Raw genomic sequence first — 14,852 nt, forward strand, 5'->3', positions numbered from 1 at the left:
TCCTGAGGTCTTTGCCACTCTGGGATCCTAGGATTCTATATGCCCCATTTTCATAAAGCATGTCTGAGTTATGCATATTCATATTCAAACCCACATTTCCATAAGAAACACAGGGGTGCAGCATCACAATGGTTTAAAGGCTCCATGTCACAGAGAATCCACCATTTAGTTTAAATCCACAAGTGACCCATGACCCATGCTGCAAGCAAAGGCAAAAACCTCCAGGGGGCCCTGCCTTTCCATCCCCAGATCCGGCGCCCGAAGCTCCGTGCAGACAGGACCTGGCGGACAGCTGGAGAAATTGCTGGACAGTCGGCTGGGGAGCGGGCGGGTGGCTGCTGTTGGACAGGGCTGAGCTGTCCCGAGAGGGCTTCAAGGACAGTTGGGAGGGGGGGGGCACAGCCAGTCTCCACCCTGGGTCTCTCTTCAAGATGGTGGTTGGACTCAGGGCTGAGCCCTTCTTTGGCTGCCGTCGTCGCCCTCCAATGAGAGCCAGGAATGTCCTTTGGGAAGCACCCCGGTGGGAGCCGTGCCCATCACTCAAGCTCCACCCACTCGTGACATCATGAGACCCCCCCCCCCCACCCACCCACTGCAGGTGGTGGATGATGTCCTTGGCCAGGAACCCACTCAACTCCATGAGCTGCAGAAGACGTCATTGGCTGAGATGTTTGTAGGTGCCTCCAGGGGATGCCCACAGAGCAAGTCAAACTCATGGTGCCCCAGGGTCATGAGATCAGTTAGGAACTTGGCACTGGCAAGGGGGCAGACACAAGTGAGAGCCTGCCCACTGTGTGGGTGGAGCTTCTTTAGTGGGTGGGGCTTCGAAGAGCCACAGGAGCTATTTCCTCTCCAGTTTGTCCTCTGAGTCCCTGAGCTTGGCAGGCTGGATCCAGGCCTGAGGCTGCCCGTGCACTCGCTCTGGCCAATGAGGGGTGTGACGGTTCACAGCCCCACCCCATGCTTTATGAAATGGACTTGTGGACATAAATGTATGTCACTCAAAGACGCTTCGAGCAAATTACTCCATTTAACCTGCCTATCTTCATGTCTTACTCACCTGGATCTGTTCATCTGATTTTGGTGAATGGATCATTCTTGTGTGTAACATTAGACATGTGGGCCCAGAATGTTTTATGGGTTTTAAACGTGGGAATGAAAGTCATCAAGGGTGGTCCCACTGCTGGGAGGCCTCCATGTCCAGGCAATCATATGCAAATAGCCTTTTGGCCTTAAGTCTTAGCAGGCGTTGGTAGGGACGGGACAGGTGACTCCCCAGGCAATAAGGAAATCTTTCAAAACAATAGGAAAATAGGAGTTTGGGGTCTTTGTGCTGGCGGGTGTGACACACCCAAAGGAGGGGACCAGGGACCCCAGGGAAAGGGAGACTGCCCTGGGCTGGAAGGCTTGGCGGGGAAAGAAGCAGCTTTCGGATGAGTTTGTAGTAAGTTTGTAATAAGTTCGTGCTGAGGAGCTAGTGGCAGCGTTAGCGACGCGTTTTCTGTTTTCTTTCATTTGGAATCTACTTTGCTCGGCCTGTTCTCACCTATTACCACTAAAATCCCACTGCTTGTACTTAATAAAGTCACTTGTATTTTCTATCAAGCCCAGCGTAATTAATTATTACCTGGAGGAGCAACCAGTGTGCACATTAGCAATGAAAGGGGGAAAGGGACTTGCCCGCATCGTTCATTGGGGTTTGACCCCATTTGGGGAGGGGTATCCCAGGAGGCTGGGCCCAAAACTGCACTCTCCTTGGATCTGAAGAGGTTCAGTGTCTGTGCTGCTTCTCGGGGGGGCAGGATCTCAGCTCGGGACCTTGGCCAGGGAGCTGGCTCGGCAGGTCTGGGTGGTGAGAAGCCCCAGAGAGCAGGAAGGTGAGTGGCAGTGGCCGTGTCAGCACCCCAGGAAGCCGCCCCAAGGGGTCTTCTGTGACCGCCCCCCCTCACAAGGGGAAACAAAGCAAAGTGCAGAGAGAGCAGCTCCTGGTTCATTGTGCTCCCCAGTCTCAGCCCACCTCTTGCATTCAGCTTGCAAACCCTTTGGGGTAACCTGGCCGGAGGTCGCCCAGCACCAGCTGGGACTTAGCCACCTGGGTGCCAAAGAGGGTCGTGCCTGATCACCACTGATCTCACAGCCCCCCGGCACGTGTGCAAGGTGCAGCGTTGCCACCGGCCCCTGACAGTCCCGGCTGGAGAGTCGGTAAGTTCAGACGGGCGAGCAACCCGCTCCGCTCCAGCACCACGCGGGCAGGGCCGGGGCTGTCTCTGCGCTTGCGCTGGCTGCATGGCACGGCCGTGGGCACATGGAGTGGGTGGCTGATTGAGTTGGCCAGCCTGACAAGAGCTTGCCAGGCTCCAGGCGGAGCGCCCAGTGCCCGGGCACAGCATGTGCCTCACAGCCTGCTCCCAGTTCTGCGATTGCAAATCCCGCTGGTGGCATTTCCCTGGGCACTGGCGCCTGGCCTCCGTCCTTTCGTTAGCAGATACTTTTCCACACTCGGACTCAGCTTGCAGTGCGGCAGCGCTGCCTCTCCGAGGCACCAGGGGCGGGGTGTGAATTCCCCCGGGAGGGGTGTGAATTCACTGGAGGCGGCAGGGTGTGAATTCCCCGGTGATGGGCCTTGGGCTGGAGCCAGTTCTGTATTCTACCATGGGAAGCAAATTCCTAGATACTAACTCCACCCGGGTGGCGTCCAGCCCCAGATACACGAGCTAACCAGCCCTTCCACTTCTCTAAAAGAGCCATGGGGCCACGGGGCTCTCCCCCTGCCCCCCCCCCCCACCTCCAAAGGTCCCCACTACTCCCTGCTCCCCTTCCTGGGGACAGGGCAGTGAGGAGTGATGCGCAGAGTCGGCAGACTGAGAAGGCCGGGGGCTTCAGCAGGGGCGTGGCCTGGGGTGGAAGGGGCGGGGCTGGCGGACTTGCCTCCCCACAGTGGGGGTTCACCCACCTCCCCCGGCCACGAGGCTAATGAAAGGGTTAGAAAAAGTGCTTTCCAGTGAGAGAGTCCGGGAGGTCCAAAGCAGGCTCGGGCACAATGTGATCCCTGTTTATCAATGTCTCCCCAGGACCCCACATTTACTAAGGGACGCGCTGATACACACGGGAAAGGGCGAGCCTGACCCAAGGGCAGGAGCTAAAGCCAGAGGGGAAAGGAACAATTGTTTGTCAGTGAGAGGAAGGAGCCAGGAGAGCGATTTCCTATGGGACTCCGGCACCACCCATTTTATATCACACCTGGATGTTTCTCTCACTAAAGGATCGATTCTGGGAAGCATTTGGGTTTGGCTGGGACACAAGAGGTCAGATAGTCCCTGCTGGATTTGGAAGCTATGAAGCTCTAAACATTTTGCACATGAAACGAACAATATTTTTGTTCCTTTTTTTTCCTTTGCCCATCCTCCCCCAAAACACATTCCAAAATGAAACATTTTACAGAAAACAAAATCCATTTTTTTTTCATTTGAGATGAGCAGAGAAAATGTTGCTTTTTCCTTTGGGAAAAAAAAGAGGCAAAGATATTTTTTAAAGGTGATTTAAAAGCCCCATTTCTTTGCACTTATTTTTATTTTCCCCACTAGGAAAGATGCAAAAGTGGGGGGGGGGGTTTAAAAGCTTTTGAAACTTTATTCCTATTTTTCTGCTGGGAAAAAGATTTTCTTGCATTTTCAACTATCTAATTCCTCTCTCCTTCTCCCCCTCCCCCCACCCTAACCCTAACTTTTCCAAAGTCTTCCACTATGTTCCATTTTCCCAGGACAAAAAGTTTTGTTACATTCAAAATTGTTCACCATTTTATTCTGAGGTTTTTTTAAGATTTTTGTTGGGATAGATTTTTTTCACTGATATACCTCACTTTTCCAGTAAAAGAAATTTTAAGGGTTTTTTTTTCTCATTTTTTACCATGTTTCTGGTGGAAAAAAAGATTGACACTTCATTTTACCCAATTTTTCCAGTTAAAAAATCTTTGCCCCCGTTTTTCTAGTGGAAAAATGTCACCTTGCATTCAAAATCTTTCACTTTTCTTGATGCTTTTCAGTGACAACATATTCCCATGAAAATGTTTCCTTTTTTTTTTTTTTTTCTTTGAAAGGCAATTCCTCATTCAGTTTTTTGCTTTTTCCTGCTTTAGTTCCCAGTGTAAAACATGCAGAGAGCATTTTAGGAAAGGAAAGGAAAGGAAAGGAAAGGAAAGGAAAGGAAAGGAAAGTGAAGGTAAAACACCCCACACACATTTTCTCTCACATTTAAAACTTCTGAAAGGGAGTGGAGTTAAAAACTGAAAAAAAAAAATGAAATGAAAATGCAAAAGGGACATGAGGAAGAAGTCCGTTTTCAGCATTTTCATCAAAAAATGGGGAATTAAAGTGAAAAAAATCCAGCAGAATTTTTTTTTTAAAATTAACCAAGTGGGGAAAGGAGACGCCAAGGCTCAAGGGGGCAGCACTTGGTTTATTCTGGGGGGCTCAGTTTGCCCACATGGTGGCCAGGAGCCAGTTGTAGTATTTACAGACGTTCATGTAAACTCCAGGTTTCAGGGTGGAGAGACAAGGCACGTCCCCCCAGGACACCACGCCCTGCAGCTTCCCATCACACACCAGTGGGCCTCCGGAATCACCCTGAGGGGACCGACCACAGGGAGTCAGAGAACAAGGGCGGGACCCGAGGGGTTGCAGGAGACACCTCCTCAGACCCACAGACCAGCCTCCAGCACCACCCCATCCCACCCCCTCAATCACCCCCCTCCCCCACAGACCAGCCTCCAGCACCACCCCATCCCACCCCCTCAATCACCCCCCTCCCCCACAGACCAGCCTCCAGCACCACCCCATCCCACCCCCTCAATCACCCCCTCCCCCACAGACCAGCCTCCAGCACCACCCCATCCCACCCCCTCTGTGACCCCCCTCCCCCACAGACCAGCCTCCAGCACCACCCCATCCCACCCCCTCAGTGACCCCCCTCCCCCACAGACCAGCCTCCAGCACCACCCCATCCCACCCCCTCAGTGACCCCCTCCCCCACAGACCAGCCCCTCAACCCACAGAGCAGCTGGCTCATCCCACCCCCTCACCTCGCAGGAATCCGTGCCTCCGCCCCTCAGGCCGGCACACAGCATGTTCCCGTTGACGTGCCCGGGGAAGTCGGCCGCGCACTGCTCATCCGAGATGGTGTGGACCGTGCTGCAGTAGAGGATGACGGAGACGTTTTCTGAGAGAGACGGAGAGCCCCTGCTTAGCGGCACCGAGGGGGCTGCTGGATCTGCCCTGGCCCCATCTCGCCGGGTGTCCCGTGGCCAAGATGGACGGTGCGAGAACCAGGCCACAAGGCCAGGGAAATGATCTGCCCCCAACTACGGCTGCCCCTGGAATGCAGCCCCCCGGCGTCTGGGGGGGTCTGGGGCTAGAGAGAGTGAGCCTGGGTGCGGGGACAGACAGACAGACAGACAGACAGATAGAGGGGGTGTATGGGGATAGATAGATAGATAGATAGATAGATAGATAGATAGATAGATAGATAGATAGATAGATAGATATAGACTATTTGTCTGTCTGTCTTCCCTGCAGAGAAGCCAACAGCCTCACTAGGCCCCTTGGCAAGTGGGGGGCATCTCCACACCCCAGAAGGGGCAGTCAGCCCTCAGCACCGCCCAGACTGTGGTGCCCCACCCCTCCCCTCAGCACCTCCCGGAGCGGACCGTGTGGGGCTCCAGCAGTGACTTACAGCACCTGGGGCTCCTGCCTTTTGCTCCGTTCCCTCCCCACCGTCGCAGGCCTCACCGGTCACTAGCAATGGCCTCTCCCTGTCTCCTGCACTAGCCCAGGCTCCCGGGAGAGGCTGGTTCGGGCTGGGGGCCTGTGAACCTCACTCGAATGTCTCCAGTCCCCGACGCCCCCTGGCCCCCAGCAGCACCCCAGGCCCACGGCTCCCCCTTTCCCCCCACCTTGGGCGTTGATGGCGTTGCTCCAGCCCGAGATGGAGCACTGCTTTCCTGGCTCCGCGCACCGGGAGGCCAGGCCCAGCGGTTGGACGTAGCGGTTGAGCGCGGCCGGCGTGTGCAGCTTGAGCAGCATGATGTCGTTGTTGTGGTCTGTGCAGTTGTAGCCGGGGTGGATGAGGGCCTTGGCCACGGCTCGGTGCTGCTCGCTCCCCTCCCGCGTGTACAGGTTGTACTTCCCCAGCCGCACGTGGATGGGGCTGCGGGGAGGCAAAGGGCTGAATTGTCCGCACTGATTCTGGCAGGGCCTCTGCTCCCAGTAGGAACAGAATCCGCCTCCCTCACCCACGCCACTGGGGGACAAGGTGGGGAGAGGACTGAGATGGCACACGGCCTGGCTCTGCAGAGAGCCGGAGCCCATGCCTGGGATGGGGGAGCTGCCCTGATCTGAATCTGTAACACACCAGGTGAAAAACAAGCCAATGGCAGAATTGCCAGTTAACCTGTGGAACTCCTTGCCAGAGGATGTTGGGAAGGCCAGGACTTTAACAGGGTTCAAAAAAGAGCTAGATACATTCATGGAGGATCAGTCCATCAATGGCCATTAGCCAGGACGGACAGGAATGGTGTCCCTGACCTCTGTTTGTCGGACACTGGGAATGAGCGACAGGGGAGGGATCACTAGATGATTCCCTGTTCTGTTCACTCCCTCTGGGGCACCTGGCACTGGCCACAGTCAGCAGATAGGACACAGGGCTGGATGGACCCTTGTGCTGTAACCCAACCCCCGCCCCCACTCCCAGGCCACCTACCCGGTGTGGCAATGGGCTGCAGTCAGGACCCATCTCTGGCTGATGAGGGTGGCGCCACAGTTGTACCTGGAGCGGTCGAATATGGCGGCCTGCCAGGGCTGGGAGTGCGGGTGGCACGGCTGGCCACGCAGCTTGAAGCTGCCACCGGGCACAGCTGGAAAGTAAAACACAGACACCCTGGCAGCTCCCGCTAGCCCCGGGGACCCGTCGTGGGGCGCAGAAGAGCAGGGCTGAGCTGGGTGAGCTAGGCACGGGGGCGACAGCTGGGTACAGCCAATGGGGGGCAAAGAGGGCAGCTGCCCCGGGACCTGAGGCTTTAAAAGGCAGCCAGAGCACGAGTCCATTAAATCACCACCGGAGTCCCTCACGGTGAGGTCTGGGCTGTGCTGAGGGTGGGGTGCTCCTAGCCCCGCCCCTTCTGAACAAAGCCCTGCCCCTTTGGGGTGGTCCACAGCCGATCCCCCTGCCAGTGGCCATGCCGTGGCACAGACACACAGGGAGAGACCATCCCTCCGTCACCTCAGATCAGCACAGGTCAGGGTCACTGCCAGGAGCCAGGCACCTGAGTCTCCAGCCAGCCTCAAGCCCCGACCCTCAGTCTCCCCTGCAGCACAGCCAGCAGGGTGCTTCCAGAGGGTCCTGTATTCAGTCCACCTCTTGGGGTGGAGCTGCACCCCCCTTAACTCTGCCCTCTTGAATATGTGCCCTTAACTCTGCCCCTTGTAGATTTCAAGCCATGTTGCAGTGCTGAGTTAAGGAGGAGCTGTTAGATGGAGATGCCATGGGCTGTGTGTGTAGTACTGGGCAGGGCCATGTATGCGATGGGCTGTGTGTGTAGTACTGGGCAGGGCCATGTATGCGATGGGCTGTGTGTGTAGTACTGGGCAGGGCCATGTATGCGATGGGCTGTGTGTGTAGTACTGGGCAGGGCCATGTATGCCATGGGCTGTGTGTGTAGTACTGGGCAGGGCCATGTATGCCATGGGCTGTGTGTGTAGTGATAGCCTATGTACATACTGGTAGGGGATGTGGGTAGACGTACATACTAAGACATGCACAAGGACTCACATACTTCATACACAAACACACATACAAGGGCACACATACCCCCGCCCAGACTAACACACGGATGCCGTCACTCACACATTAACATACACACTAAAATAACTGCACACAGAAGCATATCCATATCTATGTTCAAAAACTGACACACAGGCACAGATGCACCACTAATTTACTAGTGTAGGCATACACAAACGCATCGTTGTGCGCACGCACACACACGCACACACTAATGCAAAGGTTTGGGTACACACACACACAACATAATGCATGGGTGGAGGCACACATCAACACACAGTTGCAGGCACTCACAAACACAAAGCTGAACACGCACACAAACACATGGGGACAGGCACACAAAACACAACTGTGCGCACGCACACACAGATTAGTGCACGGGTGAAGGCTCATATACAAACACAGATCTGCTCACACACAGACACATGGGTACGCACGCGCACACAGACCAACACATCAGTGAAGGTTCATACACAAACCACAGCTGTGCACACACACACACACACACACACACACACACACACACTGGTGCAAGCACTCTCTCACCTGCAGCGCCCAGGAGCAGAGCGATGCCCAGCAGACGCATGGGCCAAGCAGCAGTGGGCTCTATGGGCACATGGAAAAGGGGGTCAGGCCGCAGGAACAAGGCAGAGACACACGATTCCTCACCCCATCCTATAAACATCCCTCCCCCTCATCCCTCCCCCCCACACACCCCTCCTTCCATCCCTCCCCCTCATCCCTCCACCCCACACACCCCTCCTTCCATCCCTCCCCCTCTTCCCTCCACCCCACACACCCCTCCTTCCATCCCTCCCCCTCATCCCTCCACCCCACACACCCCTCCATCCATCCTCCCCCTCATCCCTCCACCCCACACACCCCTCCTTCCATCCCTCCCCCTCATCCCTCCACCCCACACACCCCTCCTTCCATCCCTCCCCCTCATCCCTCCACCCCACACACCCCTCCTTCCATCCCTCCCCCTCATCCCTCCCCCCCACACACCCCTCCTTCCATCCCTCCCCCTCATCCCTCCACCCCACACACCCCTCCTTCCATCCCTCCCCCTCATCCCTCCACCCCACACACCCCTCCTTCCATCCCTCCCCCTCATCCCTCCACCCCACACACCCCTCCATCCATCCTCCCCCTCATCCCTCCCCCCCGCACACCCCTCCATCCATCCTCCCGCTCATCCCTCCACCCCACACACCCTTCCATCCATCCTCCCCCTCATCCCTCCCCCCCACACACCCCTCCATCCATCCTCCCCCTCATCCCTCCACCCCACACACCCCTCCATCCATCCTCCCCCTCATCCCTCCACCCCACACACCCTTCCATCCATCCTCCCCCTCATCCCTCCACCCCACACACCCCTCCATCCATCCTCCCCCTCATCCCTCCACCCCACACACCCCTCCATCCATCCCTCCCCCTCATCCCTCCACCCCACACACCCCTCCTTCCATCCCTCCCCCTCATCCCTCCCCCCCACACACCCCTCCATCCATCCTCCCCCTCATCCCTCCCCCCCACACACCCCTCCATCCATCCCTCCCCCTCATCCCTCCACCCCACACACCCCTCCATCCATCCCTCCCCCTCTTCCCTCCACCCCACACACCCCTCCATCCATCCTCCCCCTCATCCCTCCACCCCACACACCCCTCCATCCATCCTCCCCCTCATCCCTCCACCCCACACACCCCTCCATCCATCCCTCCCCCTCATCCCTCCACCCCACACACCCCTCCATCCATCCCTCCCCCTCATCCCTCCACCCCACACACCCCTCCATCCATCCCTCCCCCTCATCCCTCCACCCCACACACCCCTCCATCCATCCCTCCCCCTCATCCCTCCACCCCACACACCCCTCCATCCATCCTCCCCCTCATCCCTCCACCCCACACACCCCTCCATCCATCCTCCCCCTCATCCCTCCACCCCACACACCCCTCCATCCATCCTCCCCCTCATCCCTCCACCCCACACACCCCTCCATCCATCCCTCCCCCTCATCCCTCCCCCCCACACACCCCTCCTTCCATCCCTCCCCCTCATCCCTCCACCCCACACACCCCTCCTTCCATCCCTCCCCCTCATCCCTCCACCCCACACACCCCTCCTTCCATCCCTCCCCCTCATCCCTCCACCCCACACACCCCTCCATCCATCCTCCCCCTCATCCCTCCACCCCACACACCCCTCCATCCATCCCTCCCCCTCATCCCTCCACCCCACACACCCCTCCATCCATCCTCCCCCTCATCCCTCCACCCCACACACCCCTCCATCCATCCTCCCCCTCATCCCTCCACCCCACACACCCTTCCATCCATCCTCCCCCTCATCCCTCCCCCCCGCACACCCCTCCATCCATCCTCCCCCCATCCCTCCACCCCACACACCCTTCCATCCATCCTCCCCCTCATCCCTCCCCCCCACACACCCCTCCATCCATCCTCCCCCTCATCCCTCCACCCCACACACCCCTCCATCCATCCTCCCCCTCATCCCTCCACCCCACACACCCTTCCATCCATCCTCCCCCTCATCCCTCCACCCCACACACCCCTCCATCCATCCTCCCCCTCATCCCTCCACCCCACACACCCCTCCATCCATCCCTCCCCCTCATCCCTCCACCCCACACACCCCTCCTTCCATCCCTCCCCCTCATCCCTCCCCCCCACACACCCCTCCATCCATCCTCCCCCTCATCCCTCCACCCCACACACCCCTCCATCCATCCCTCCCCCTCATCCCTCCACCCCACACACCCCTCCATCCATCCCTCCCCCTCATCCCTCCACCCCACACACCCCTCCATCCATCCTCCCCCTCATCCCTCCACCCCACACACCCCTCCATCCATCCTCCCCCTCATCCCTCCACCCAACACACCCTTCCATCCATCCCTCCCCCTCATCCCTCCACCCCACACACCCCTCCATCCATCCTCCCCCTCATACCTCCACCCCACACAGCCCTCCATCCATCCTCCCCCTCATACCTCCACCCCACACACCCCTCCATCCATCCTCCCCCTCATCCCTCCACCCCACACACCCCTCCATCCATCCCTCCCCCTCATCTCTCCCCCCCACACACCCCTCCATCCATCCTCCCCCTCATCCCTCCACCCCACACACCCCTCCATCCATCCTCCCCCTCATCCCTCCACCCCACACACCCCTCCATCCATCCTCCCCCTCATCCCTCCACCCCACACACCCCTCCATCCATCCTCCCCCTCATCCCTCCACCCCACACACCCCTCCATCCATCCTCCCCCTCATCCCTCCACCCCACACACCCCTCCATCCATCCCTCCCCCTCATCCCTCCACCCCACACACCCCTCCATCCATCCTCCCCCTCATCCCTCCACCCCACACACCCCTCCATCCATCCCTCCCCCTCATCCCTCCACCCCACACACCCCTCCATCCATCCCTCCCCCTCATCCCTCCACCCCACACACCCCTCCATCCATCCCTCCCCCTCATCCCTCCACCCCACACACCCCTCCATCCATCCCTCCCCCTCATCCCTCCACCCCACACACCCCTCCATCCATCCTCCCCCTCATCCCTCCACCCCACACACCCCTCCATCCATCCTCCCCCTCATCCCTCCACCCCACACACCCCTCCATCCATCCTCCGCCTCATCCCTCCACCCCACACACCCTTCCATCCATCCCTCCCCCTCATCCCTCCACCCCACACACCCCTCCATCCATCCTCCCCCTCATACCTCCACCCCACACAGCCCTCCATCCATCCTCCCCCTCATACCTCCACCCCACACACCCCTCCATCCATCCTCCCCCTCATCCCTCCACCCCACACACCCCTCCATCCATCCCTCCCCCTCATCCCTCCCCCCCACACACCCCTCCATCCATCCTCCCCCTCATCCCTCCACCCCACACACCCCTCCATCCATCCTCCCCCTCATCCCTCCACCCCACACACCCCTCCATCCATCCTCCCCCTCATCCCTCCACCCCACACACCCCTCCATCCATCCTCCCCCTCATCCCTCCACCCCACACACCCCTCCATCCATCCCCCCCCCTCATCCCTCCACCCCACACACCCCTCCATCCATCCCTCCCCCTCCATCCCACACGCTCTGTAGTAGTTCAGCGCAGTGATACAGTAAATTCCGGGTTCACTGGTGTGACATCCGGACAGATCTGCTCCGCCGGTGATGATCAGCGTCCGGCTGCGTTTGTTTCGTTTGTCCCTCAATATCCACGGCCAGCCCTGCTCATGGTTGACTTTACAAGAGCCCCCACAGACCACACACTCCGATAAGACAGTGGTGCTCGACCTTTTTTAATTCGCAATCCCCAGGGCCGGGAACATTTTTGTTAAGCAAAACAACAAAAAAACGCTGGGAAAATTTTGGTTGAGCCAAAAAAAAAAAGCACGCCAGGAACATTTCATTTAAAGTGCCGGTCGGCTCCCCTGCCACTCGCCCGCCCCCGCTGTGTGTATGTCAGGCACCGAGCTGGGAAAAGAAAATGGCGGCCGGCCCGGCGCTGCGACCCCCCCGAGATAGGCGCCCGGGTCGGGTTTATTGTCCAACAAAGGACAGTGAGAGGACTCAGTAGCCAGATGGCCCGCGAGCCCCTTTGTATTTGTACCCGGGACAGGCCCCGTCTGTCGTATGGATTCCTCTGTTGCCCCCTAAGCCTGCCAAAGAGTCAGTTGGAGACACCCCAAGACACAGACAGTAACGAGCAGCCTCCTATACACCCCGCACGTATCCTCTTGCGCATTCATGACACGGTTGGTGCCGCCCTTTGGCCTTTCCTCCAGAGCAGTCACAGCCCTTGTTGTTCTTACTCGCTTGTTTGATCTTGTACTCAGCTGAGTGTCCCTGGACTGTCCTGGTGCAATGTCTTTGGTACTTCGTGTGCTTCTATCCATGCCAGCCGCTCCAGTGCCCAGAAACACCCACTGGCAGGCGAACATCTGCTTGTGACACGGCCTGTCTCTGACTCAGTCTAACGCTTGCTCACTTTGGTTCAAGCACCGGGCCCATTCTTCAGCCTATCTCTTTCTGCTACACGCTCCATTCCCACCCCCCCATCCCTCCATCTGATACACTGCCCACTGCTCCTGACCATCCCAGCCACCAAACCTCCCCAGACACCATTCCACCCCAACACACAAAAGGGGAGGCATGGGAGGGTGGACAGATGTTCTTATCTCGATAGACAGACAGATAGAGGGGGTGGATGGGGATAGATAGATAGAGGGGGTGGATGGGGATCAATAGATAGATAGGTAGATAGAGGGGGTGGATGGGGATCAATAGATAGATAGAGGGGGTGGATGGGGATCAATAGATAGATAGAGGGGGTGGATGGGGATCAATAGATAGATAGGTAGATAGAGGGGGTGGATGGGGATCAATAGATAGATAGAGGGGGTGGATGGGGATCAATAGATAGATAGAGGGGGTGGATGGGGATAAATAGATAGATAGGTAGATAGAGGGAGTGGATGGGGATCAATAGATAGATAGGTAGATAGAGGGGGTGGATGGGGATCAATAGATAGATAGAGGGGGTGGATGGGGATCAATAGATAGATAGAGGGGGTGGATGGGGATCAATAGATAGATAGGTAGATAGAGGGAGTGGATGGGGATCAATAGATAGATAGGTAGATAGAGGGGGTGGATGGGGATCAATAGATAGATAGATAGATAGAGGGGGTGGGTGGGGATCGATAGACAGGTAGATAGAGGGGGTGGATGGGGATCAATAGATAGGTAGATAGAGGGGGTGGATGGGGATCGATAGATAGATAGGTAGATAGAGGGGGTGGATGGGGATCAATAGATAGGTAGATAGAGGGGGTGGATGGGGATCAATAGATAGATAGGTAGATAGAGGGGGTGGATGGGGATCAATAGATAGATAGGTAGATAGAGGGGGTGGATGGGGATCAATAGATAGGTAGATAGAGGGGGTGGATGGGGATCAATAGATAGATAGGTAGATAGAGGGGGTGGATGGGGATCAATAGATAGGTAGATAGAGGGGGTGGATGGGGATCGATAGATAGATAGGTAGATAGAGGGGGTGGATGGGGATCAATAGATAGGTAGATAGAGGGGGTGGATGGGGATCAATAGATAGATAGGTAGATAGAGGGGGTGGATGGGGATCAATAGATAGGTAGATAGAGGGGGTGGATGGGGATCGATAGATAGATAGGTAGATAGAGGGGGTGGATGGGGATCAATAGATAGATAGGTAGATAGAGGGGGTGGATGGGGATCGATAGATAGATAGGTAGATAGAGGGGGTGGATGTGGATCAATAGATAGGTAGATAGAGGGGGTGGATGGGGATCGATAGATAGATAGGTAGATAGAGGGGGTGGATGGGGATCAATAGATAGGTAGATAGAGGGGGTGGATGGGGATCAATAGATAGGTAGATAGAGGGGGTGGATGGGGATCAATAGATACATAGGGTGGATGGAGATAGATTAAGGGGGTGGATGGGGATCGATAGATCAAACTTCAACTCCCTCCCCCGCTAAGTGCATCCACCCCCTGCTGTCCCGGCACTGGCTTTCCCCCCAAAGCTCAATGGTCCCCGCTCCCAGCTCAGATCTGCGGGTTCATCGCCAGCCCGGCCTCCACACACCAAGTTCCCCCACGGCCTGAGCGAGGATGGGGCAGGTGAATCCAGCCAGCCTGGCGCCCCCCCCCTCCCCCCCGCCCATTCCCGCTCACATCTTGCTCCTGCTCTTACCTGGATCGGCACCAGACTCGGCTCCAGAGGACGCAAGCCAACTCCAGCTGCTGACACCCTGCTTTTAACCAGCCGCCCAGCTGCCCTGGGGGCCGGGCCAGCACTGACAGGGCGCCGGACGCCAGGTGGCCTCCCCGCCCACACCTAATGAGGAGGTGGCTCTCTCTAATTAGCATCGCGGCTAATCTCCATAGCGAGGCTTCAAAGGGGCTTCACCCTGGCCT

General features: G+C 57.5%; 1 protein-coding gene across 2 annotated transcripts; it reads right to left on the reverse strand.

Annotated features, from left to right (window-relative positions):
- Positions 1 to 4,260: 4,260 nt before the first annotated feature.
- On the reverse strand, positions 4,261 to 14,764 carry LOC102447357 (kallikrein-15-like). 2 transcript variants are annotated; one of them, XM_075907578.1, is made up of 6 exons: positions 12,007 to 12,910; positions 8,380 to 8,439; positions 6,754 to 6,907; positions 5,948 to 6,201; positions 5,078 to 5,214; positions 4,261 to 4,622 (listed from the first exon to the last, which is right to left on the reverse strand). In XM_075907578.1, exons 2-6 carry the CDS (start codon positions 8,417 to 8,419, stop codon positions 4,470 to 4,472), a joined length of 738 nt encoding a protein of 245 aa, XP_075763693.1. In that variant the 5' UTR covers positions 8,420 to 8,439; positions 12,007 to 12,910; the 3' UTR covers positions 4,261 to 4,469. The 2 variants fall into 2 exon arrangements, with proteins under 2 accessions (XP_075763693.1, XP_075763692.1); XM_075907577.1 differs by lacking the exon at positions 12,007 to 12,910 and adding an exon at positions 14,629 to 14,764 and having other exon boundaries at positions 4,263 to 4,622.
- Between the last annotated feature and the right edge of the window lie 88 nt (positions 14,765 to 14,852).

The sequence above is a fragment of the Pelodiscus sinensis genome, chromosome 24, assembly GCF_049634645.1.
Source record: "Pelodiscus sinensis isolate JC-2024 chromosome 24, ASM4963464v1, whole genome shotgun sequence".
Taxonomy (NCBI): Eukaryota; Metazoa; Chordata; order Testudines; family Trionychidae; genus Pelodiscus; species Pelodiscus sinensis.

Excerpts from the sequence above, each read along its gene's own strand:
- LOC102447357 (XM_075907578.1), bottom strand. The coding sequence starts at position 8,419 with ATGCGTCTGCTGGGCATCGCTCTGCTCCTGGGCGCTGCAG. Across the intron at positions 6,908-8,379 it reads TCTGCTCCTGGGCGCTGCAG|CTGTGCCCGGTGGCAGCTTC; the intron begins GTGAGAGAGTGC and ends TTTACTTTCCAG. Across the intron at positions 5,215-5,947 it reads CAACGCCATCAACGCCCAAG|AAAACGTCTCCGTCATCCTC; the intron begins GTGGGGGGAAAG and ends CGTCTCTCTCAG.